General features: G+C 44.4%; 1 protein-coding gene across 2 annotated transcripts in view; it reads right to left on the bottom strand.

Moving 5' to 3' along the window:
- The window catches only part of adamtsl4 (ADAMTS-like 4), a 54,754-nt gene that overhangs the window by 14,180 nt on the left and 14,766 nt on the right, over positions 1-25,808 (bottom strand). For both annotated transcript variants that reach the window (XM_076970521.1, XM_076970522.1), the window contains exons 5-8: positions 24,229-24,331; positions 21,479-21,618; positions 13,016-13,220; positions 506-693 (exon numbers count right to left, since the gene is read on the bottom strand). In XM_076970521.1, the coding sequence (XP_076826636.1) occupies positions 506-693; positions 13,016-13,220; positions 21,479-21,618; positions 24,229-24,331 (636 nt within the window). The remainder of the gene's footprint in view (positions 1-505; positions 694-13,015; positions 13,221-21,478; positions 21,619-24,228; positions 24,332-25,808) is intronic.

Raw genomic sequence — 25,808 nt, 5'->3', positions numbered from 1 at the left:
AGGGGAAATGAGTAAACACAATAATATGAAGATTAACAAGGCAGAAAGAAACAGTACAAGCAGCTGGTTAAGATTAACATATTATGTTACAAATTAGTTATTAATCAGTATTAATAAGTGACTAACCCAAACACACACACACACACACACACACACACACACACACACACACACACACACACACACACACACACACACACACATACACCTTCTGACACTATTGTGGACAATATTTTGTGATTTTGTGTATGTGAGTGTGTGTTTGTGTTGGGTGTGTGTGTGTGTTTGTGTATGTGGGGTGTGTGTGTGTTTGTGTGTGTGTGTGTGTTTGTGTAGAGGTTATCTGGATGTGGTTCATTTTCACATCTGTTCTTACCTCTGACTGTATATCAACTGGGCCAAAATCTGGATGCGGTCAAAAAAAAAATCTGGATCTGGTGCGTGTACCAGAAAGTACGCTTACATAAGCATGTGTGTGTGCATGCGCGTGTGTGTGTGATCATACATAGAGCTGCAGCACTGTAGTCGTGGGCCCCGGAGCAGTAAGGCTCTCTCCTCTCTCGTCAGCCTGCTCTTGTGAGACCCCTCTGGGTCGGTGGTAGCGGAACATGGTGCCTCCAGCCTGGTATTCCCCTGGAGGGTCCACGGCCCAGCGGCCGTTTACAACAGACTGACCCGTGCCGCTTCGCAGTGCTAAAAACACACACACACACATGCGCGCGCACACACGTACACATGCACACACACACACACACGCACGCACACACGCGCGCGCACACACACACACACACACACACACACACACACACACACACACACACACACACACACACACACACCCACCCCACAAACTCATAAATCATAGTAATTAAATCATAGTCAAAGTTCTAATTAGTCTTGGTTAAATAAATGATATCAAATACCACGTGGTTCTACTGCTCTTTTACCATGGCAACAGGATGTTTAGGGGCTTCTGCTGTGTAACATTTATCAATTTGATTTTCAGACTTGTCCAAGGACAACTGAAAAATGAACAATTTTTTTTTTCATTTGGTAGACTAAACACACTCACACTAGACCACACCCTCACTCAGCCCCCTCCCAAACACACTCACTCTAGACCACTCCCTCACTCAGCCCCCTCCCAAACACACTCACTCTAGACCACTCCCTCACTCAGCCCCCACCTACTGACACTCCTTCACCTGACTCATTTTCTTATTTCTTCCTGCCACATAAGGCTGCAAGTTCCGATGTCCAGGGATGTTTCATTGGTTTATTCACAACACCGAGTTTGCAGACTATTTAGAACTATTCTACGATAAGGTATTTAAAGCCACTACTAGCCCAGTGCCAGAGGAGCAGTTAGGGTTAAGTGGCACTTCAGTCATGGCCTAGGGCCTGGGAATCAAACCCACAGCCCTCTGGTCACAAGACCAGTTCCCTAACCACCAGACCATGACTGTAATGTAATTGGAGCCATGTCAACATGTAGTCTACAGATGTATTTTTAAAAATGCAACCTAGCTAGCTAGTTTTTTCTGTGTGTTTTGCCTTTTGTCCACACGCAAACGGCATTTTAGGTCACAGAAAACGGAACACTGTCCAGGGTGAAGAATGTTCAGTATTGTTGGGGAATATATTTATTTCATTTCTATAAAAGTAAAAAAGAGTGGGTCAAAAGCAGTTCGACAAGTGGAAATATAGTTGGCTAGATAATGTTAGCTAGCTAGTTAGTTAAAATTAGTGACGTCCCTGTGAAGAAATTGTTACCATTACAGTAAATTAGCTGTTTATGTGGTGATGACTAACCTCAAGTGGGTAGGTTATTTAAATGAACCAAACTTAAAATTAGAATGAAGAACATGCCGTCTATGCCTGTTTTTATGAACATTGGTTTATTTTCTTGATGAGACTTCCGTCTGCCTGCAATTGATCAGATATTGAAGGTATTTTGTTCTTCTCTAATGTTTTAAGGTTAGCAAGTGTCAAGTGAAACTGGGCAAATTGAGAGCTTTGTTGAAAGAATGACATGTCTAAAGCTGCAACATTAGCTTCATTCAGATAAGTAAAAAAATATGTATGCATGATATAAGGCTGTGGATATATTTCCATATTCTTCATTGCCACTGTATAACATACTATAAAATTGTGACTACCGGTAATTGTTTTAGATCATCATTTTAATGTCACAAATTGTGTCTGTTCCTTTATGAGGAGACCTTACTACTTTGTCCTTACTTTTAGGATGAACCAGTATAGTGGACAGTTTAGGTGTATGGAAGAGGACAGGTCTCAATGCTGGTGTCATCAGGGTTAGGGTTAGTATCATAAAGTATTCAGTCATAGTTTACAATAATTCATGATTGTTTTACTGAATGCTCATTTAGCTACATACTTGTTTAATGTTAACAAAATATTGTATTTTGTATGATTTTGTAAATTATTGTATTGGATTTGAATTTTGTAATTTTTGGTAACATTTATCAAAAGAAACTTAGTGAAATTTACATAATTATAGTGAGTAATATAATGTCATGCAACTAATGTCAAACAGAAAAATATAATTTTTACACCTATTAAATTCATCTCCTCTGTATTGTTATCATGCCCCTCTAGTTTTACCTTCGTTGTGGTTTTTTTGTTTGTCACGCCCTCTGTCGTAACTCACCCACTGAAGTCATGTTCAGCTGTTTCTAATTTCCCTGGTGATTAAGTTGGGTTATATTCCCTTTGTGTTGAATCCTTCAACATAAGTCTACCTGTTTTTTTGCCGTGTTCTGGTTAGCTCCCCCAGCGCTCAACAAATTTCGTTCGCTACCCCACAACCCCCAAACCCCCGGTAGATCTTTCTGACTTGGTCATCTTATAAGTGATGAGTTTAAGCTCGCAAGCTGAAAACTTGTGGGCACCGCTGTCCTAGATAGATGCATACTGTCATGGTACAACCCCAGATCCCTCCCTTCGGGCGTGTGTAGATGTAGTCTGTGTTAGGTCTGTGTTAGTGCTGGGCGGTATGACCAAAATTCTATATCAGTATTTTTCAAAATAATATCGGTTTCACTGTGTTTCCCCCCATGCATGATGTTTTAACTGCATTGATAAAGAATTACTGCAGTAGAGTGGTTGAGTACCCTATTCCACCGTTAGAAAAATGTCTCCACCTAAGTATTACATGTAATACAGATTTGCGTGGCCCCACATGATGAGTTTCCAAATGGTAGCACTAAAGTAGTGAATGCATCAGGCATGAAAATGGGTCAGGGGTTAAAAAGGTGAGAAACCGGGGGGCGGGGCATGTGACGTCATGGGGATACGGCGACGGGGCGTTGACATGTGACGTCATGGGTATACTGCGACGGGGGGGTTGGGGGTGGCTGCTGGTGTACGGGGATACAGCGACAGGTGTGGCCAAATATTACGGAGCTCGTAAGGTGACGTCATGTAAAAAATATAATACCTTCCTTGGGCAGTCAGTTCGCGAACATCCCTGGGATCTGCTTGCTTTGCTGTGAAAAAATAAACTTTGTTGCCGCGTGTGAAAGGCGACGTTAGTATCTCGTTCCCACGCGTTAATAAGTCGTGGCCACGCGTTATTTATTTATTTTTTACATGATGTCACCTTACGGGCTCCGTAAAATATAGTAAAATCCATAAATTTTTATTTTTTTGACTGTCATGTCAATGGATTCAAACGCAATCCGTAAACGCAAGAAGCCGCTTTCGCCATTCTGGATGGCTCAGTCAAAACCATTACGTCTTAATGAACCAATACATACATCAGCGGCGAAAATTATTGTAAAAATACCAGGTTTACGTGTTTTAATTTTCTAACATGAGCTAAAGCACAGGGTAGACTCAAACGACAAGAGTTTACAACTTCATCTTCAACCTATTCAGCCCTGGTGCGAATGTGATCCTCACACGTCCCTGGATTCACCAGTTACAACTACAGACACACTAGAAAAAAATCTTGTTTTTTATTTTATGTCACCGTTAACTACACGGGGTTGACGCGAACTTAAATAGGTAGATAGATGGGCCTATTATCACAAGAGCTTGTGGTTAGATCTGACAGTGTTCAACGCTGTAGCGAACGGCAGTAACTTTGTTTTACCGCAAAATATGAAAACGATTGAAACCATTAATAACCCAATTAAATCCACCCAATTAAAAATGTACGATCTGGTAAATGTAGTGGTAAATGTACGATGTGGTAAATGTAGTGGTAAATGTACGATCTGGTAAATGTAGTGGTAAATGTACGATGTGGTAAATGTAGTGGTAAATGTATGATCTGGTAAATGTAGTGGTAAATGTACGCTCTTCTGACTTGTCCGCGGTGTAGCACTAGGTCCTGCTTCTCGTCCCGCTTAGCAGTAAATGAATAACATGAATGAAGAACGTTCGTATGATTGAAACGCTATTTGGCCTCTATGAAGGTTCTGGGCGGAAACTGCTGGCCACTGTCATTGAAATAGCCAATTTCGGAAGTGCTCCGAAATATATATATATATATATATATATATATATATATATATATAGTCTACGTATGAAGATGGCAAGAGACTCTGCTGTCTGAGCAGCTAGTGGATGATTGTTCCACCATCTCTGAGTCAGGACACAGAAGAGTCTTGAGGTTTGTCTTACGTGAGACTTTAGGAATGGCATTTCATGTTGTGCCACATTTGAGTTTTGGAGTGCTCGTGGTACGCATCATGCTTTAGCAAATTTTAGATGTTCAAAAGTCACAAAATATAAGTCCAAGTCAAGTCTCAAGTCAATGCCAGGATAAGCTTTGGATCAAAAGATGGAAAATATATTTCATATATTACCTTGAGTTTTAGAATGACATTTAAACTTTATTTTAGCAAAAAACAAAAACAAAACAAAAAAAACCCCACATCTGAAAACAATTTAAATATCACTGACAATGGTGTAAGTTTGCGGGATGATGTTACGAATTGACCAGGCAGAGAGGGATCCAAATGCGGAAGAACACCGCTTTTATTGAAATGAGACGCTGGTACAGAAACAGGCAGGGGAATCACGAGTACTAGGATAAGTAACAGCGTTTTCTTGGCGTGGTCAGGACGGTCCAGGGTCATACCGGGGGAGCAGAAGTCAGGAGGTACAGAGGGACTAGGCAGGAGACAAGGTCGGGGACGTAAGCGAGGGTCAGAACACAGGAGAGCAGACAGGTAATAGAACGGCTTGGTACGCGGCATGAGTCGGCAATACTTCACGACTGAGACGTGCTGGGGAAGGTGTATAAGTGTGACTGAAAGGGGGCGTGGTAATGAGGGGCAGGTGAGGCTGGTTAGGGAAGATCAGGTGGCATTCCTTACAGTACCCCCCCTCAAAGGAGCGGCACCTGACGCTCTACGACGTGCCGGGGGGCGACCGCGGCGCCGGGGGGCAGGAAAGTTGGGGTGCGTTGCGTGGAAATCAGCGATCATAGTGGGGCAGAGGACATCCCTCGCTGGAATCCAGGCCCGTTCCTCGGGCCCATATCCTTCCCAATCCACCAGATATTGGAGACCACCTCGCCGGCGTCGGGACTCCAAGAGCTCTCGGACGATGTATGCCGGACGACCGTCAATCTCCAGAGGGTCAGGAGGTTTATCAGACACAGGGGGTACGGTGAACGGGCTGTAGTGAACCGGCTTCAGGAGAGAGACGTGGAAGACAGGGTTTATACGGTAATGTGATGGTAAAAGGAGTTTATAGGTAACTGCATTAACTCTGCTGAGGACTTTAAACGGACCAATATATCGTGGACTAAGTTTTTTGCTCCGTTGCTTTAGGTTGAGATTCTGTGTCGACAGCCATACTCTCTGTCCTGGGTGGTAAATCAACGCTGGGAGACGACGACGGTTCGCGTTGAGCCTGCGTGTGTGTAGAGCGCGTCGCAAATGTACATGTGCTAGTTCCCAGGTGCGGGCACTGTGTTTAAACCACTCGTCTAGGGCTGGGACATCAGCTGGTGTTTTGTCCCACGGGAAAAACGCAGGTTGGTAACCATATACACATTGAAAAGGCGTGAGTTTGGTAGCGGTGTGTACAATAGAATTCCGAGCATACTCTGCCCACGGGAGGTGCCAGTCGTGCTGAGAAACGCAATATTGTCAGAGAAACCACCCTAACTCCTGATTGTAACGCTCAACCTCTCCGTTAGACTGGGGGTGGTAGCCTGACGTCAGGCTGACAGTAATACCAAGAAGTTTGCAGAATTGTTTCCAAACCCGAGATGTAAACTGCGTGCCCCTATCGGAGACGATTTCATTGGGCAAGCCATAAATCCGGAATACGTACTGGAAGAGGTCAAGAGCTGTCTCCATGGCAGTGGGTAGTTTGGGGCGAGGAATGAGACGGCACATTTTCGAGAACCGATCCACAATTACTGTAACAACAGTATTCCCTCCAGATGTGGGCAAATCCGTGACAAAGTCGATCGCGAGGTGCGTCCATGGCCGAAGAGGAACAGGTAAGGGAAGGAGTTCTCCTGCTGGTAGCGTCCGGGGAGTACGTGACTGGGCACAAACGGAACATGCTAGAACATAATCACGAATATCGTCCTCCCAGGATGGCCACCAGAAACGTTGCGAAACGAGATGTCGTGTGCGTGTAATACCGGGGTGGCCTGCGCCCGCTGTGTCGTGTGCAAGCTGTAGGATACGCCCCCGAAGGGATACGGGTAGGTATTGTTTCCCCTCCGGGCATTCTACCGGACTGGGATCGTTGCGCAAAGCCTCGTCCAATTCTTTTTGTACGTCCCATCGGATAGCCGCGAGGAAGCAGGACTCCGGCAGAATATGTCCAGTTCGTGGGTTGCTTCGTCCTTTTCGTGGAACCGTGATAGGGCATCGGCTTTGATGTTCTTTGACCCAGGTCTGTAAGAGACAGTGAAACGAAACCGGGAGAAAAACAGTGCCCATCTGGCTTGTCGCGGGTTCAGGCGTCTGGCTGACTTCAGGTATTTGAGGTTCTTGTGATCTGTATATACAATGAATGGGTGCTCCGCTCCCTCCAACCAATGACGCCACTGCTCGAGCGCGAGTTTGATGGCCAGGAGTTCCCGATCTCTGACGTCATAGTTCATTTCAGCGGTTGTCAGTTTTTTGGAGAAGTAGGCGCAGGGATACAGTTTCGGCGGGTTTCCCTGCCTCTGAGAAAGAACAGCGCCCACTCCCACCTCCGAAGCGTCGACCTCTACAATGAACTGGAGTTGGGGGTCAGGAAGGTGCAGTACGGGGGCCGACGTGAATGCCTTCTTAAGGAGTGAAAACGCTCGTTCCTCTTCAGCGGTCCAGGCGAATTTCCGAGTCCTCCCTCCCTTTAAGAGATTAGTGAGAGGGGTAGCCAACTCACCGAAGCCTCGGATGAAACGGCGACAGAAGTTGGCGAATCCCAGGAAACGCTGCAGCTCCTTTGTGGAACGAGGGGTCGGCCAATTCGTGACTGCTTCCACCTTCTGCGTATCCATGGAGATCTGGCCAGGGGACAGCGTACATCCCAGAAATGTCACCGAGGAGCGATGAAATTCACACGGTCCAGGGTCATACCGGGGGAGCAGAAGTCAGGAGGTACAGAAGGACTAGGCAGGGGACAAGGTCGGGGACGTAAGCAAGGGTCAGAACACAGGAGAGCAGACAGGTAATAGAACGGCTTGGTACGCGGCATGAGTCGGCAATACTTCGCGACTGAGACGTGCTGGGGAAGGTGTATAAGTGTGACTGAAAGGGGGCGTGGTAATGAGGGGCAGGTGAGGCTGGTTAGGGAAGATCAGGTGGCATTCCTTACAGATGAAAACCCGTATAGAAAGCATCACTCATTTCCCTTTTGCAACGGTTTTTGGTTCTGTGTAAAATACTCTTAACATGGTAGCCAAAACTGGGAGACATCCATCTTTTCTCGAGATACTAGTGTAAAAGTAAACAAAAATATCATTATGGAAAAATGCACAAGTAGGGAGTTGCAGTAGAATAGCTTTGAGATGATGAGATACAGCACAAGCACCTGGGCAGTTTCGTGTGAAAGAAAGGGCTTTATTCTCTATATGTTGCAGAGGAGAAATCTGCAGGATCTGGTCAGGTTCAAAACATCAGTACAACTGGATGGCCAAAGTTACACCCAGGCTTTCAGCAGTTTCTGATGACGTTAACAGTGTGTTCGCGAAGGAAGGTTGTGTGGTTTGGGGTTCCTGGAATGTACAGAAGCTCGGTTTTGCTAAGGTTGAGCTTCAAGTGGTGAGCAGTCATCCATGAAGCAATATCTGCCAAACATGCTGAAATATGCCCAGAAATCTGGGTGTCAGAATGTAGGAAGGAAAGAATTAGCTGAGTGTAATCAGCATAACAATGATAGGAGAAATCATGAGAAGAAATAATGTCACCAAGGAAATGAGAATACAAAGAGAAGAGAAGTGGGCCTAGGACTGAGCCTTGGGGGACTCTAATGGAGAGTTTACATGGATTGGATGTAGATCCTGTTAATGTTACCTGATAGTAACAGTCTTCCAGATATGACTGGAACCATGTCAAAGCAGAGCCAGTCACACTGATTCTAGAAAGAACAAAAGAGGATGATGTGGTTGACTGTGTCAAAGGCTGCAGAAAGATCCACAAGAAGTAAAACTGATGATAGCTTGTTAGACTTAGCAGCATGAAGCTTCTTTGAGGGCCTCACTGCTTTGAGGGCAGTTTCTGTTGTGCCCATTTGAAGCCAGACTGATTGGGATCATGGACTTGGTTCTGGTTGAGGGAAAGACATAATTGATCATAGTCAGCTAGTTCAAGTTTTTGACAGAAATGAGAGGATTGATACCAGTCTATAGTTGCTTATGTCGGAGCAGTCAAGTGTTGCCTTTATCAAGATTGGCACCACCCTTGCTGTCTTGAACATGGTAGGTACATTGATGATGGCCGAGATAAATGGAAATAGATCTCATAAAATTTTCTGGAACAGAATGGAAGGAATTGGATCCAGTGGGCATGTAGTAACTGCTGGAAGTCAAGAGTTAATAGATATTGTCTGAGAGAGGAGAAAGAAGCCAGGTAGTTGGGTGTTAGGTTAGAGATACTGGTAGGCATGAACAAAGGAAAAGGACTGATGGTCTATTGCTATCATCCTCAAAGAGGTGACAAAATTCTCAGGAGTAAGAGTGGATGGAGGAGGGGGACAGGGTGGGTGATGGAGGAGGGGAAGGGGTGGGTTAAGGAGAGAAGAAAAAATACTGATGTAGTGCTCCAGTAGATGGAGATGGACAAATGGGTAATAGAGAGCTACATTTTAATTGTGCTTTTTTGTTTTTTTTTGTTTGGGAAGGGTTGTAGTGTGAACAACGAGAGTGCGCGCCTTGGTAAAGTAGTCAATCCACATAGGTTTTGTAACGATAATAATGTATACTAAGGATACAAAATGTGAACAAGGGGTACAACAACAAACCAGACTAATCGTAAACACAGCGAGGGAGCGAGACTGGTGAGTTTAATCACGGTAATGAGTTGTTGGCTGCTTCCGTTCAGTTTAACTCTCCGATATTACAGTGCAAACGAGCCAGAGACAGGAATTTCCCTTGCGCTGTGGGTACAGGGGAGTCTTGTTGCTCTAAGAACAAAGTGAAGTTACTTTCAGTTTCAACTAGCTTTAGCGATGAGCTCCCTAATAAGCGCTATGTGTCTCCCCATCTTGATACACACTACAGGGAAGAGTGACCTGTACTGCAAGATCTGGGCATACGAAATGAATATGCAGATGAGCGTTGGCTTGGCTCTCGGTTGGCTTTCAATCCAAGGAGGACCTGCGCGAGAGTCAGAGGCCCAGGAGAGGCCGGAAGATGCGCCGCCTGTTCCCTCTGCCTAGACTTCACCGGTCCCTGCGGCCCGCCCGCGGGCACAACCGGTCCACGCGGCCCGTCAGCCAGTCCCCGTGGCACGTCAGCCGGTCCCACCAGTCTCCGCCGCAGGTCAGTCAGTCCTGCCGGTCCGTGCTGCCTGTCCGCAGTTCCCTCCTGTTCCCTTGGAGACTGTGCTGCCCACTAGTGGGCATGGACTCAGTGTATTGTATGCTCCTCCCTATGGTTGTTCTGTCCCTATGCCCATGTTCCCTTTGGTCCCTTGTCCTGTCCCTGGTTTTGTATTGTTCCCTGTTCCCATTGTGGTGTCTGTCCGAGTCCATGTACCTGTTCTTGTGTCTGTGTCTAGTGGTGTCATCTCTGTTCCTGTCCCCATGTCTGTTCCCCAGATTGTGACCCACTTTGTTCCTGTACCTGTGTCTGTCCCTCGCCATGCCCCATGGTTCCCTGTCTTGTCCTAGTGCCTTGTTTCCCTTGGTCTGTCTCCTGTCCTGTCTGCCCTTGCGTGTTAGAGGGGGGGGTACTGTCACGTAGGACTACGCCCCCTCTCTAGCTGTCACTCCGATTCCCTGCTTCTTGTGTCTGTGTTGTTCCTGCTTGGCTGTTTCCATGGTTTCCCTCCGTCTGCCACGCCCGTGTCATCAGTGTCTCCACCTGTGTCTTGTTAGTTCTGTGTATTTATACTCCCCGTGATTCCTTAGTCGGTTGTTTTGTTAATTTGTTCAGTCTGTTCATAGATGCACTTTGTGAATTTTGTGATCTTTGTATCGTCGTGAGTATTGTGCCTTCCTGTTCCCTGTATCCTGCTTTGTTGTTTTCATGTCCCCAGTATTGTCATGCCTGTTTACCTGTCATGTATGGACTGCCCTCCCGATATGACCCATGCCTGCCCTTACGACCACATCTGGGGAATTCCCTTCAATAAATCTCGCTCTCCTCAGCATTTGTGTTTGCCTCCTAGCTCCTAGCAACACCCAAAGCGTTACATGAGGGTAAATTCAAACAGGCTAGTGTAACGATCTGCGCTGGGCAGAACAGGGAGGCGGACACAAACGCTGAGGAGAGCGAGATTTATTCAAGGAAATTCCCAAAGCAGAGTCGTAGTAACAGGCGCAGGTCTTATCGGGAGGGCAGTCCATACACGAAATGTACAAAGGCATGATACGAACAAGGAAGACAACAAGGCAGGCAAACGAGGGAAAAACAGGCAAAATACACGGAATACGGGAAACACAAAAGAGCCAACCTTCGAACAGGCGCAAAGGCAACGAACAGGTTAGAACAAAAAGACGGACATGGGAGACACCGGGACTATTATACACAGAACTAAACTAGGGACAGGTGATAATGATGACAGGGCGGGACTAACAGGCAAGGAAACTACTCAGACTTGAGGAACAGGGAGACTGGAGTGACAGCTAGGAGAGGGGGCGTAGCCCTACGTGACAGCTAGACACTAAATTTCCACTTTATACTAAACACAGGTATCAAATTGGATATATGCAAACACCACTCGAGGAAAGCATGAACAAGGTAAATTTATAACAAGGAAGGCACTACAACACAACACGACCATGAAACAGTATATTATTAGGAAGCACTACAACGCTAAACCAAACAGGAACAGCTGTGACAAGGGGTGTGGCTAGACAAGACAAGAAACCAAAACTACTGAGGAGGGACTACATAAACACGTACAAGATTGACAGGAGGGGTGCAGCTAGGCGTGACAACTGAACAACTTGAGAGAGTGGATGTGGATGACTCAAATGTTTCTTTATAGTCGCCCAACTTTGTCAATGTATCTTCTAATAAGAAAGGAGGGACTGATATGAGCGTAGGTCTGAATCTAGGTAACTTTTCTTTCTACGGCATCTCTTCAGTTCTTAGTTCCCTCATGTGGTAGCGTAACACTTCTGTAATTCTGTAATCATAATGTTATGGTGGTGTTATATCCTGAGTTCCCCCCAAAATAAACTAAAGCAATCTCTCTTATTCACTCACCGAAAAGCCACATGTGTATTGGAACCTAAATCTCGTGAAACATGGGACAAGCTTTTCCAGATGCATCAAAGCATTTGTTTGGCAACACTGGTTTCCTACGGATGCAAATTATAGCAGTGGGTCTAACCAGCGAGTGTTGTAAAAATTCATCAGTAACGACTGTGGAGCTCTACATGGATCAAAACCTGTTCTTGTTCTTTTTTCCAGAACTACGATTAGTTATATTTTAATTTTCCTTCGCTGTCCTGCTGAGCTGCAGCAGTTTGTTTGGGCCATGTAGCAGATGCAAGAAAAGGGTCACATTTGGAACATAATGTTTATCTGCATAATTTCAGACACAACGTAATAATGTCTAAATATGTATTACGGCTCAAGCCTGGTTCTAACCTGCTAATCTGTTTATGTCATTACAGCTGGATCAGTGTCAGACCTTTCAAATTGTGCTAGCCTCTGAGAGAAGCAGTGTGTGTTTGTGTGTATATACTGTATATGTGTATGTATGTATATATATGTTATTAGGGAGAGCCCAAACACCATGAGGAGGAAACTCATTACAGCTGCTTGTATTCATGATCTCATTCTTTCGGTCACTACCCAGAACTCGTGACCATAGGTGAGAGTCAGAACATAGATTGACCAGTAAATCGAGAGCTTTGCCTTTTGGCTCAGTTCTTTTTTTACTGGTACAGCATCCACAACACTGCGATCACCGCACCGATCTGCCTATCAATCATTCCATCCTTTGCTCACTCGAAAACAATACTTGAACTCCATGGTCTCAATTTTAGAGGTGCTGATTCTCATCAGACCAGTGTCCTAACATCAGATGGTACGTGCTCACACACACACACACACACACACACACACACACACACACACACACACACACACACTATGGGTCGCTCTGGTTTTGATTCTTGCTGCTGGGGCCTGGCGTCCTGCTTGGATTTGTCCTCTATTTACTTCAGAACAACAGCAAATTCACCACATGCCTCTAGATTACACACACACACACACACACACACACACACACACACACACACACACACACACACACACACACACACACACACACATACACACACACACACACACTCAACCAGACTCAAACTGTCTTTCATGCTCATGCATACACACACACACACACATACTTACCCAGGTAGTTGGGGCTGGCATGTCTCTCCGTGATGTTAATGGCTGTTGCTCCTGGGGGGATGTCTAGGAGTTTGTGGTATCCCAGTGGAACACTGGTGTTCAGAAAATGTCCAGAGACACGAACACATGACCCTTCAGCCCCTCCACACACACCGCAGCGATCGTGAACCAACCCCGAACCCAGCACACCATCACATCCCTCACTCTAACAGAGAGAGAGAGAGAGAGAGAGAGAGAGAGAGAGAGAGAGAGAGAGAGAGAGAGAGAGAGAGAATGACACAAAAAGAGAGTGGGAGAGAGGGAGAGAAAAGGACAGAGAGATGGAAAATTTCAACGTTGTCAAAAGTGTTATTGATACAGTCACACCATTGAAGAATACTGCATTTGAACTGAGAAAGAGAGAGAGAAAAAAGAGACATAAAGAGAAAGAAAAACAGACGCAAACTCCTACACGTGCCCACATCCAAAAACAAAGAATCACAGCACTAGAAAATGACGAAATATGATGAAAACCCCCCAAGAATGTATAAGTTCATTGAAACAAAATACTGGTAAAACAAAAGTTTAAGGCAAACAATCAAAGAACCAAAGAAACACATAAAGATGGGGATAGAGTGAACCCAAGTACTACAGAGGTATCTGTGTAAATAGCATTGTAGGCAAGATCTTGTGCAGTACCTTGAATAATCAGTGTTGCGAATTATTATCCCGTTACTGACAAAATGGTGCCGTTACTTAACGCCGTTATTTTTAACGGCGTTAGGTAATGGCACCATTTTGTCAGTAACGGGATAATATAATTAATTACTTTTCCTGTCGTTACAATGCCGTTGACGTTACTGGTCATTAAAAGCGGTGCATTACTATATATTAATATACTAACAGTAATGTGAGCGGACCGCTGCCCAGGCTAGTGAGGAGTAACAGATCTTAATAGGTCACAGTTCTCGGTGTAACACCTGTTTAACTTAACAAGTCAGTAAGCGATTGGCTAAGGCAGAGTTATGGTAGCCAATCAGAGCCAGTGTTTTTACACACGTGCGGAGAAGAGGCAGAAATGGCGAGTCAAGAGCAAGCTGAAGAAAAATTAGCATTTTCAAGGTGACGATATAAACATTATTTAAGAAAATACTTGAAGTTCCTGAATGTCTACCAGACTGGTTATTTGATTTATTTAATTAAGAATAGAGGTTTTATTGTTAAGTTTACTTCTGTTGTGAACAAACCAGTTATCTCAGGTTGAGAGAATTTAATTTAATTTGATAGATATAAATGCACTTTATATAGTGTAACTGTTTACAAAGATTTGGGATTTTAAAGGATTTTATCCTGCACTGGTCTGTTGATGTGCAATAAATATCAAAAGTTAAACACCTTTCTGATCTCATTTCAACTGACTGTGAAAACTGCTTTTTCAAAAAATCCTCTTTCCCTGATAACGAGTTACTTTTATTATAGAGTAATTCAGTTACTAACTCAGTTACTTTTTTGAACAAGTAGTGAGTAACTATAACTAATTACTTTTTAAAAGTAACGTTCCCAACACTGTGAATAATAGACAAAATATTTAACAGACCCCTCAGACCAATCAAAGAAAAACACCACCTTCACTACACCCTCTCACAACAACATCTCAAAATGGTAGACAAAATTCCCCAAAATGAATACATTAATAACTTAAATAATAATAAATAATAAATTATGATGTTATAAGATATTGAATTGCAAAAATATCAGATTACCTGATTAAAATCTGGTAATGGAAAAAGATGGAAAAAGGGCATCATAAGTAACACAGGAAGCCCAGAGAAGAACGGAAATGTAGACAGATCAGCTCAGAAGAATCAGAACCAACACTTCCTCTACACATGAACCTAACACACACACACCTCACATAAGACAGAACCAGAATCAGAACCAACACTTCCTCTACACATGAACCCAACACACACACACCTCACAGAAGACAACCAGAATCAGAACCAACACTTCCTCTACACATGAACCTAACACACACACCTCACATAAGACAGAACCAGAATCAGAACCAACACTTGCTCTACACATGAACCTAACACACACACCTCACATAAGACAGAACCAGAATCAGAACCAACACTTGCTCTACACATGAAACTAACACACACACACCTCACATAAGACAGAACCAGAATCAGAACCAACACTTCCTTTACACATGAACCTAACACACACACACATCACATAAGACAACCAGAATCAGAACCAACACTTGCTCTACACATGAACCTAACACACACACACATCACATAAGACAACCAGAATCAGAACCAACACTTGCTCTACACATGAACCTAATACACACACCTCACATAAGACAGAACCAGAATCAGAACCAACACTTCCTCTACACATGAACCTAACACACACACACATCACATAAGACAACCAGAATCAGAACCAACACTTGCTCTACACATGAACCTAATACAGACACCTCACATAAGACAGTAGAACCAGAATCAGAACCAACACTTGCTCTACACATGAACCTAACACACACATTTTACATTAACATTTAACATTTTATGGCATTTAGCAGACGCTCTTATCCAGAGCGACTTACAAAAGTGCTTTGCATCTAATCACAGAATACATCCTAGGTAATAGTACAGATAGGCCAGAATTCAAGACACCATTGAGTCAGACTACTACTAAACTACAGGAGTCAATGTCATTACCTAGTGTTTTGCAAGTTAAATGTTTGCCAAGAAGCACAAATAACCATAGACAGACATACAATTTAAGAACAACAGCAAGTGCAGAGTTAGTGCTCTGGTAAGAACTCAACAAACAGGTGGGTCTTCAGTCTACGCTTGAAGATAGCAATAGACTCTACAGTCCGAATAGCTAATGTAAGATCGTTCCACCAGCACCACAGAAGACAGCAGAACCAGAATCAGAACCAACACTTCCTCTACACATGAACCTAATACACACACCTCACAGAAGACAGTAGAACCAGAATCAGAACCAACACTTGCTCTACACATGAACCTAATACACACACACCTCACATAAGACAGAACCAGAATCAGAACCAACACTTCCTCTACACATGAACCTAACACACACACACCTCTCATAAGACAGTAGAACCAGAATCAGAACCAACACTTGCTCTACACATGAACCTAACACACACACACCTCACATAAGACAGTAGAACCAGAATCAGAACCAACACTTGCTCTACACATGAACCTAACACACACACACCTCACATAAGACAGAACCAGAATCAGAACCAACACTTCCTCTACACATGAACCTAATACACACACACCTCACAGAAGACAACCAGAATCAGAACCAACACTTGCTCTACACATGAACCTAACACACACACCTCACATAAGACAACCAGAATCAGAACCAACACTTCCTCTACACATGAACCTAATACACACACACCTCACATAAGACAGAACCAGAATCAGAACCAACACTTCCTCTACACATGAACCTAATACATACACACCTCACATAAGACAAAACCAGAATCAGAACAAACACTTGATCTACACATGAACCTAATACACACACACATCACATAAGACAGAACCAGAATCAGAACCAATACTTCCTCTACACATGAACCTAATACACACACCTCACATAAGACAGTAGAACCAGAATCAGAACCAACACTTGCTCTACACATGAACCTAACACACACACACCTCACATAAGACAGAACCAGAATCAGAACCAACACTTCCTCTACACATGAACCTAACACACACACACCTCACAGAAGACAACCAGAATCAGAACCAACACTTGCTCTACACATGAACCTAACACACACACACCTCACATAAGACAGAACCAGAATCAGAACCAACACTTCCTCTGCTCTTGCAATAAAAATACACACATCACACAAGACTACTTAAATTCATTAAAAACATATACATTCCATCTTTTAATGTGACAACAAATGAAGACATGAAACGTGTTTAGGAGAAGAAACCAAATGTATTAAAATATGAGCACAATATATTTGTAACTGCCACACCCATAGAGAACACACTAATTATTAATACTCTATTAATAATTATTAATATTAATACTAACTATTCTAAACCAACCGTGTATGTATATACAGTATATATAAATTCTTAATTATACAGGCTATCATTTAATATTATAGTAAATTAACTTATTTATTCATTTTTATTACTTTTTTTCTTGTCCTTATTCTCAATCCCTATTAATTAATTTATTGTTGATACCTTTAATACTGTTAATCTCTTTCAACTCTTGCCAAAACCATATTTTTGGTCCCAGTCTGGCCCCCAAGTTCAGATGGTCAAGCAGCTTCATTGCCAGTGGCAGTGTGAAACAACTGCACTATGAATATGTTCAAGCATGCACTGCTATCCTCTCACTGATACTTTAGTCCAGTGTCTTGTGCCACACAGTATTGACATCTTTATGCCTATTTCATACTGTTGTACAATACTGTAATGAACATCATAGGACACTGTATCATTGTTAGAGACCCTGGCAGCAACATCACAATGTGTGCAGCTATTTGCCAGAATGGTGTTGTTCATCATCATGCCATTCTTGGTCCCTACAACACTGCCCACATCATCACCTTCTTCAACACAGAGCACAACACACTCATTCTCCATCACTAGGGGGATGAACCAGATGTTACATCTGGCTCCGCCCCCCTCTACTCGCCGTCACTCTTCATCGTCCTGTGTTTTTTCATGCCTCGTAACTCTGTCCAAGATAACGATCCGCTTCACCTGTGTCTTCTTAGTTCCATTTTGTTTTTTGTATTTTATCCCTGATGTGTTTTACCTCCGTTGCCAGTCATTGTACTATGTTCACTGTCCAAGGTTACTCGTGTTTCGTTCCCCTGTTTCTCCTGGTTCTCGTATGCTCTCTGATAATTCCGTGTTTCACCCATGATCCCTGTATCTTAGTTTTCGGTTTTGTCCTAGCGTTATCTCCCAGTTGTATAGCCCTTGTTATTCCTGTATCGTGTTTCCTGTATCCTTGTTTCAGTTGGTTACACTTGTTACCTTGTGTCCAGTCCACTTTGTTTTCCACATTGGCTTTGGTTCAGACGTGTTTCCCATTCCCTGGTTTAATTGCCTGGTTTAATTCTCCTGTGAAGTTATTTGTTTCATTTTATTAATAAACCTTCCTCTCTCACAATTGTGTCTTGCCTGCCTAGTTTTGTAAATGTGCCATATTTTGTCAATTGTGATTTTTACACCACAATTGAAATTTGTCCTCTGCTTTTAACCCATCTGTGCAGTTAGAACACACACACACACACACACACACACACACACACACACACACACACACACACACACACACACACACACACACACACACACACACACACTAGTGATTACTAGGGGGCTGTGGATCACACGTGCCCAGAGCGGTGGGCAGCCCTAGCCTGGCGCCCGGGGAGCAGTTGGGGTTAGGTGCCTTGCTCAAGGGCACCTCAGTCATGGCCTCAGGTCTGGGAATCGAACCCACGACCCTCCGGTCACAAGACCAGTTCCCTACCACCAGACCATGACTACCTCACATGGGCAGTTCACACCGTTACACCAGAACAGTCTGGGTGTGTCGTCGTCTTTGGTGTTGTCATATGGGTGTGTCGTCATCTTTGGTGTTGTCATATGGGTGTGTCGTCATCTTTGGTGTTGTCATATGGGTGTGTCGTCGTCTTTGGTGTTGTCATATGGGTGTGTCGTCGTCTTTGGTGTTGTCATATGGGTGTGTCGTCTTTGGTGTTGTCATATGGGTGTGTCGTCTTTGGTGTTTTCATATGGGTGTGTCGTCTTTGGTGTTGTCATATGGGCGTGTCGTCGTCTTTGGTGTTGTCATATGGGCGTGTCGTCGTCTTTGGTGTTGTCATATGGGCGTGTCGTCGTCTTTGGTGTTGTCATATGGGCGTGTCGTCGTCTTTGGTGTTGTCATATGGGCGTGTCGTCGTCTTTGGTGTTGTCATATGGGCGTGTCGTCGTCTTTGGTGTTGTCATATGGGCGTGTCGTCGTCTTTGGTGTTGTCATATGGGCGTGTCGTCGTCTTTGGTGTTGTCATATGGGTGTGTCGTCGTCTTTGGTGTTGTCATATGGGTGTGTCGTCGTCTTTGGTGTTGTCATATGGGTGTGTCGTCGTCTTTGGTGTTGTCATATGGGTGTGTCGTCGTCTTTGGTGTTGTCATATGGGTGTGTCGTCATCTTTGGTGTTGTCATATGGGTGTGTCGTCTTTGGTGTTGTCATATGGGTGTGTCGTCGTCTTTGGTGTTGTCATATGGGTGTGTCGTCGTCTTTGGTGTTGTCATATGGGTGTGTCGTCATCTTTGGTGTTGTCATATGGGTGTGTCGTCTTTGGTGTTGTCATATGGGTGTGTCGTCATCTTTGGTGTTGTCATATGGGTGTGTCGTCATCTTTGGTGTTTTCATATGGGTGTGTCGTCATCTTTGGTGTTGTCATATGGGTGTGTCGTCGTCTTTGGTGTTTTCATATGGGTGTGTCGTCTTTGGTGTTGTCATATGGGTGTGTCGTCATCTTTGGTGTTGTCATATGGGTGTGTCGTCATCTTTGGTGTTGTCATATGGGTGTGTCGTCATCTTTGGTGTTGTCATATGGGTGTGTCGTCTTTGGTGTTGTCATATGGGTGTGTTGTCGTCTTTGGTGTTGTCATATGGGTGTGTCGTCTTTGGTGTTGTCATATGGGTGTGTCGTCTTTGGTGTTGTCATATGGGTGTGTCGTCGTCTTTGGTGTTGTCATATGGGTGTGTCGTCGTCTTTGGTGTTGTCATATGGGTGTGTCGTCGTCTTTGGTGTTGTCATATGGGTGTGTCGTCTTTGGTGTTGTCATATGGGTGTGTCGTCTTTGGTGTTGTCATATGGGTGTGTCGTCGTCTTTGGTGTTGTCATATGGGTGTGTCGTCGTCTTTGGTGTTGTCATATGGGTGTGTCGTCGTCTTTGGTGTTTTCATATGGGTGTGTCGTCGTCTTTGGTGTTGTCATATGGGTGTGTTGTCGTTTGGGGCAACGCAAGTTTGCACTGGGCTGCTCAAGTACAAACTGGTTCACTTAACAGCTTCAATTTGTTGTGCTTCAACTCCACCAAACTCTCCTTTCCTACTGAATTATTTTTCTTATTGAGGTGGTCGCCAACCCCACCAATGCAAATCCATTCAGTAGGTGATGGAGGACGTTTGTGGTGAGACCGATGAGAGAGCATGAGAGGGGTGGAGACGTCAGTCAACAAGGTCCTCCCCCCGCTGTCTGACCAAAGAGGGCATCGCCTGTGACGTTGATGTGATCTTGTAGCAAGACCCAAAAGTGAGACATTGTGCATCCTAATGTTGTATGTTGTATGCTATTTTGTTTTTTGTTGTTCTTTTTTGTAGTTTGTGTTATCCATGTGTTTACAGTATGGGAGTATTATGACAGACCTTTACAGGAGATTATACACTGAACACTCAAACACATGGTAGTAGTGTTTTGCATTTGTTACATCAATATGTAGTTGTCATATATGAAAGGTGTCAGAGTGGGGGATTTAGGAGACGAAATAGTGGACTCAAAAGCCTTGTCCGTGCAATAAGCAATATTACAAGTGCGAGAAAACAGAACTAATTCGCAGAGAATATTTAGTGCAGATGACGAGGGAGAACAGAAAGCAATCGCGGAAATAATCAACGCGGAAAACACAGGATAACAGAAATATTCGTGGAATGAAATCAACACGAAAAACAAAAAACCAAAGAAAAACAAAGTACGCCAGGGGAAGTAACTGGCTGGCTGGCAAACACCGCAAAGTACAAAAAACCCTTCCCAAAACCAAAACCAAACGGACAGGAAAAATGACAGGAAATGACAGGAAAACTTGAGAGAGGCCAGGGAGCGGCGCAGGAGGTAAGTACTCGAAGTGACAGTATAAAAAACAAAAAATCTCAAACAAGAATGAGGCAGGGTGGCGAGACACCTTGTCGTGACACAACAGAGAGAAGGGCTGAGGGTTGGCAACAAAGAAGGCAGACAACTCAGTGGTGAGACACTGCATCTGTCTTCCTTATAAACCCAGGACAACAGGTGCAGGCCATCACCGCTGATTAGCCTGAGGTCTGGCTCGTGGGCTCCTCCTGGTGGTGACCCTGGAGACTGCCCTGACAAAATGCTGTTCATCTGATATTTGTGTAAAAAATTTGGATGCAAAAATATGGTTTCGGCAAGAGTAGAAAGAGTTTTGGTTGAAGTGCTTGCTTTTTCCAAAAATATGAGATGTTTTTCATGTTGTTTGTGTGGTACTGGGTGTTAAGTTTTGACAAAAGGAGACATACTTTCAAAAATTGGGTCTTGGCATCTGCAAAAAACTGTAATAGTGTAATGATGTGTGTTAGTGTGTGTTAGTGTGTATTCTCACCAGACAGTGCCCCCCTACACACACGTCGTTGGACGTGCTGTTGACACAGGGCGTTCCATCTCTCACTCGCTCCGCCTGTCGCACGTAAAAACGAAAACCTACCGGCCGACATGTGAGTTCACACTGCTGCTCCACTCCGACTGAGAGGGAGAGAGAGGGAGAGAGAGAGAGAGAGAGAAAGATAGAGAGAGAGAGAGACAGAGAGAGAGAGAGAGAGACAGTGTGAGTGTAAATCACTTTTGTCTTTTTGCAAAAATGTAAACAATTAAGTTGCCAAGCAGCAGTCACTGAGCTGTTGTCTGCTTAACGTCCATGGATGAATAAAGTCAATCTGTGTAGGCAGAATAATAATAATAATATAACAATAACAACAACAATAATAACTCTGAACCACAGCCAAGTACAGGCATGTTTCCCCACTGTACAGGGCAGAAGACAGTGAGGAGAATATACCATACACACATAATATCAGAGGACCAGTGGACAGGGATGGTGTGGGCGTCTGTGTGTCTGTGTGTTTAGGAGAGCAGGGGTTTGGACATGAGAGTTTGTTTGACAGTGAGAGTGAGCATGAGTGTCTGGGAGAGGGAGTGTGTGTGGGAGTGAGAGTGTGTGTGGGAGAGGGTGTGTGTGTTTTAAGAGTGGGAGAGAGTGAGTGAGAGTATGTTGGAGAGTGAGTATCAGTATGTGTTTAGGAATAAGTGTGCAAATGTTTTCTTGAATGTTTCATTTTTGTAGGCCCATTTACTACCTAGTCACACCTGGTCACCCATCATTTCACAACTATCACACACTAACATACCACAGCAGTCCTACTACACCCTAACACACATGGATACACTCCTAACACACAGCATTACATTCCTAACACACTAACACAAACACACACACCCCTAACACCCCTAAAGCCATCTCAAACATACACTCATCTGACCAGTTCCTGATTGTTAATTGCTAACTGCTATACCAACATGATATCTTGCTCACAGTGATCACTGTGGAGAAGCACTACAGCAGTGTGGAAGGGTGAATATTAGAAGGGTGAGTTAGAAGGGTGAGTTAGAAGAGTGAGTTCAAAGGGTGAGTTAGAAGGGTGAATGTTAGAAGGGTGAGTTAGAAGGGTGAATGTTAGAAGGGTGAGTTAGAAGGGCTTCCACATTAACAACAGAAAAATCTGACCATCCATCCCCTCTCACTCAATACCAGTTCAGGTCAACGAGTGAATGTGTGTGTTTATGAGAGAGGGAGAGAGAGAGAGAGAGAGAGAGAGAGAGAGAGAGAGAGAGAGAGAGAGAGAGAGAGAGAGAGAGAGAGAGAGAAAGAGAGGGAGGAATAGATTTCTCACCATTGGTCCATTCTGTCATAGTTATCTTTGAGAGATTACAGTGGAGACAGTGACGGAAGTGGGGGGGGACGATGACAACATGCTGAATGTTTGGAGAGAGATGCAGACAGCTACCCCTACTTAACATATTTCACTCTCTCTCTCTCTCTCTCTCTCTCTCTCTCTCTCTCTCCTCTCTCTCTCTCTCTCTCTCTCTCTCTCTCTCTCTCTCTCTCTGAGTGGGGGTGTTGGGTAGAGAGACACCAGAGCCTCTCTTGTCTATAGTAGCTTCCTGGCTATCTCCATCTCTAAACGACTAATGCTGGATAGAGGGAGTGAGAGACAGTCCAGACCAGGGCGAGAGAGGAAGAGGAGGGGGAGGAAGAGGAGGGGAGCACAGAACAACAACATGACCTACATGGACATTCCTGCTATGCTAACAGACAAAAAGAACTCCACAAACTCTCTATCAACCCCAACTCATTAGTTACCCCACACTCTCTAACTACCCCGTCTATCTACCCCAACTCATTAGTTACCCCACACTTTCTCTAACTACCCCCTATATTTACCCCAACTCATTAGCTCCCCACTCTCTCTATTTACCTGCTGTCACACAGATCCCATCACAAAGGCTCTGCGTTACACAGACCTGCTGTTTCAAACAGACCTGCTGTCTCACACACAGACCTGCTGTCTCACACACAGACCTGCTGTCTCACACACAGACCTGCTGTGTCACACAGACCTGCTGTCTTACACAGACCTGCTGTCTCACATAGACCTGCTGTCTCACATAGACCTGATCCATAAGCTGGTTGAGTGGAGAGGTGGCAGGTCCCTCAGTGTGTCCTGTGTGAGGCTCACCCAGACTGGCCTGGTGCTGCACATCTGTTTGTATCTCTCCATTTTTCTTTCCACTTGTCTTCCATTGCTGCATTCTACCCATGCTTACGCACCCTCTGTCCTTTCACCCATTCAGTAGCACCAGCCTAATCTTTCAAACTGTTGCTACACCATCAAGAACCCTCCTTCCAATCTTTCTTTCCTAAGTCCATCAAGTTGATTTCTTGATCTGTTCTGTGTGTCTGTGTTTGTGCATTCATGTTTGAAGATCCATTATACACTTCTCCTTTTCATTCGGTAATCCTTTTTTAAATCTATGCTGTGTATATTTATATATATACAGCACTTCCCTGAGCTGCCACTTTTCTGGCCGCCGCGGTGTTTCTCCTCCCTCCCTTACTAATACTCTACTACTACTAATAATCTACTACTACTACTAATACTCTACTACTACTAATACTCTACTCTTGGAGCTGGGATGGGTTGTGACTCCCCAGGATACCCCTGAGCTGTCTGTGATTCTGCCGTCTCCTGGTTGGCTCTCCTCTCCTCCTGGCTGGCTCTCCTTTCCTCCTCTTACCTTCGGTGAATGGCTCCCAGTCGTACGCACGGCCCATGAACTCCTTGTTGTTGAATGCAGCACACTGCTCCGCTCTGGGATCCACAGCAGAACCAGGACATGGCTGGAGAGACAGAGACTGCCTGTTTAGTCCCAGTAAATTATACAGTGTGTGTCTGTGTGTGTGTGTGTCTGTGTCTGCATGCGTGTGTGTATGTGTGTGTGTACAAGCATGTGTGTGCATACGTGTGCGTGCGCGCATGTGTTTGTGTGTGTGTGTGTGTGTGTGTGTGTGTGTGTAAGAGGGATAGTGGGCTGACCCGTATCCGGTAACACTGTATTAGCCACCATATGGAAATAATGGAGAATGTGGAAAATACACACACCCATAAATATGTTCACTGAAAGAGACAGAAAGATGTGGAGAGAAAGAGAAAGAGAGAGAGATGAGAGAGACAGATATATGGAGAGAAACATAGAGAGAGGGAGAGAGATGAGAGAGGGAGAGAGATGGAGATGAGGCAGGTGGTTAAGAGAGAGAGACAAAGAAATAAGAGTGGAGGTGAAAGAAAAAGTAAATATGAATGGTTAAGAGAGAAAGGGAGGGAGAGGAAGAGAGGGGGAGAAAAAGGGGGAGAGAGAGGGGGGGGAGAGGGGGTAAGTGGGAAAGAGAAGGAGAGAGGGACAGAGGAGGAAAGACAGAGGACATGTGAGAAGGATAGAGAGAGAGAGAAGGAAAGAGGTAAAGAGAGGGAGAGAGAGAAAAGGAAAGAGGGTACTGTAGAAAGAAAGAGGCCCATAATACAAATGTTCAGAGAAGCAGAAAGAGCCAAAGTGATACAGCCACAGACAGACAGACAGGAAGAGAGTGCGAGAAATGACTACATAGAGCTCCTCAGAGAGACAGAAATATGTGTGTGTGTGTGTGTGTGTGTGTGTGTGTGTGTGTGTGTGTGTGTGTGTGTGTGTGTGTGTATGTAGATGTGAGTGGGAGTAAGCCAGAGTGAGCAGGAGTGAATAAGGGTAAATGAGTGAATGAGTAGGAGTGAAAGCAAATGAGTAGGTGTAACAGTAAGTCAGAGTGATTGAGTAGGAGTGAGAGTGAAAATGTACTCAGGCCATACCTGCAGGTGCGTTTGAGTTTTAACACTTAAGTGTTTGGAAACTCTTCAAGTTGGAAGCCTTTAAACTCAGCTGTGGTGGATGATACCACCAAATGTTAAACAGAGATGAGATCAAATAAGATCCACAATAGTGCACACACACACACACACACACACACACACACACACACACACACACACACACACACACACACAGACTCTTTAAGCTGATGGATTACTGCAATTAAATAGGGAGATATTCCCTTACAGACTTCAACAGGCAGTTAAACAGTGACTCACTGGGTTCTATAGCAGAGAAAAAGAAAATGGGGCCAGAGAGAGAGTGAGAGAGAATGAGGAAGGGAGAGGGGGAGAGAGAGAGAGTGAAAGAAAGGGAGAGAGAGGGGGGGAGAGAGGGGGTAGGAAGGGGGTGAGAGAGAGGGGGAGGGGGATGAGAGAGAGAGAGGGCACATTATCTTTCTATAGACCTACAAACTA

Source organism: Brachyhypopomus gauderio, chromosome 13 (genome assembly GCF_052324685.1).
Source record: "Brachyhypopomus gauderio isolate BG-103 chromosome 13, BGAUD_0.2, whole genome shotgun sequence".
NCBI lineage: Eukaryota > Metazoa > Chordata > Actinopteri > Gymnotiformes > Hypopomidae > Brachyhypopomus > Brachyhypopomus gauderio.
Note: the sequence above shows the minus strand (reverse complement) of the source record. Positions and strands in the feature narration are given on the sequence as shown.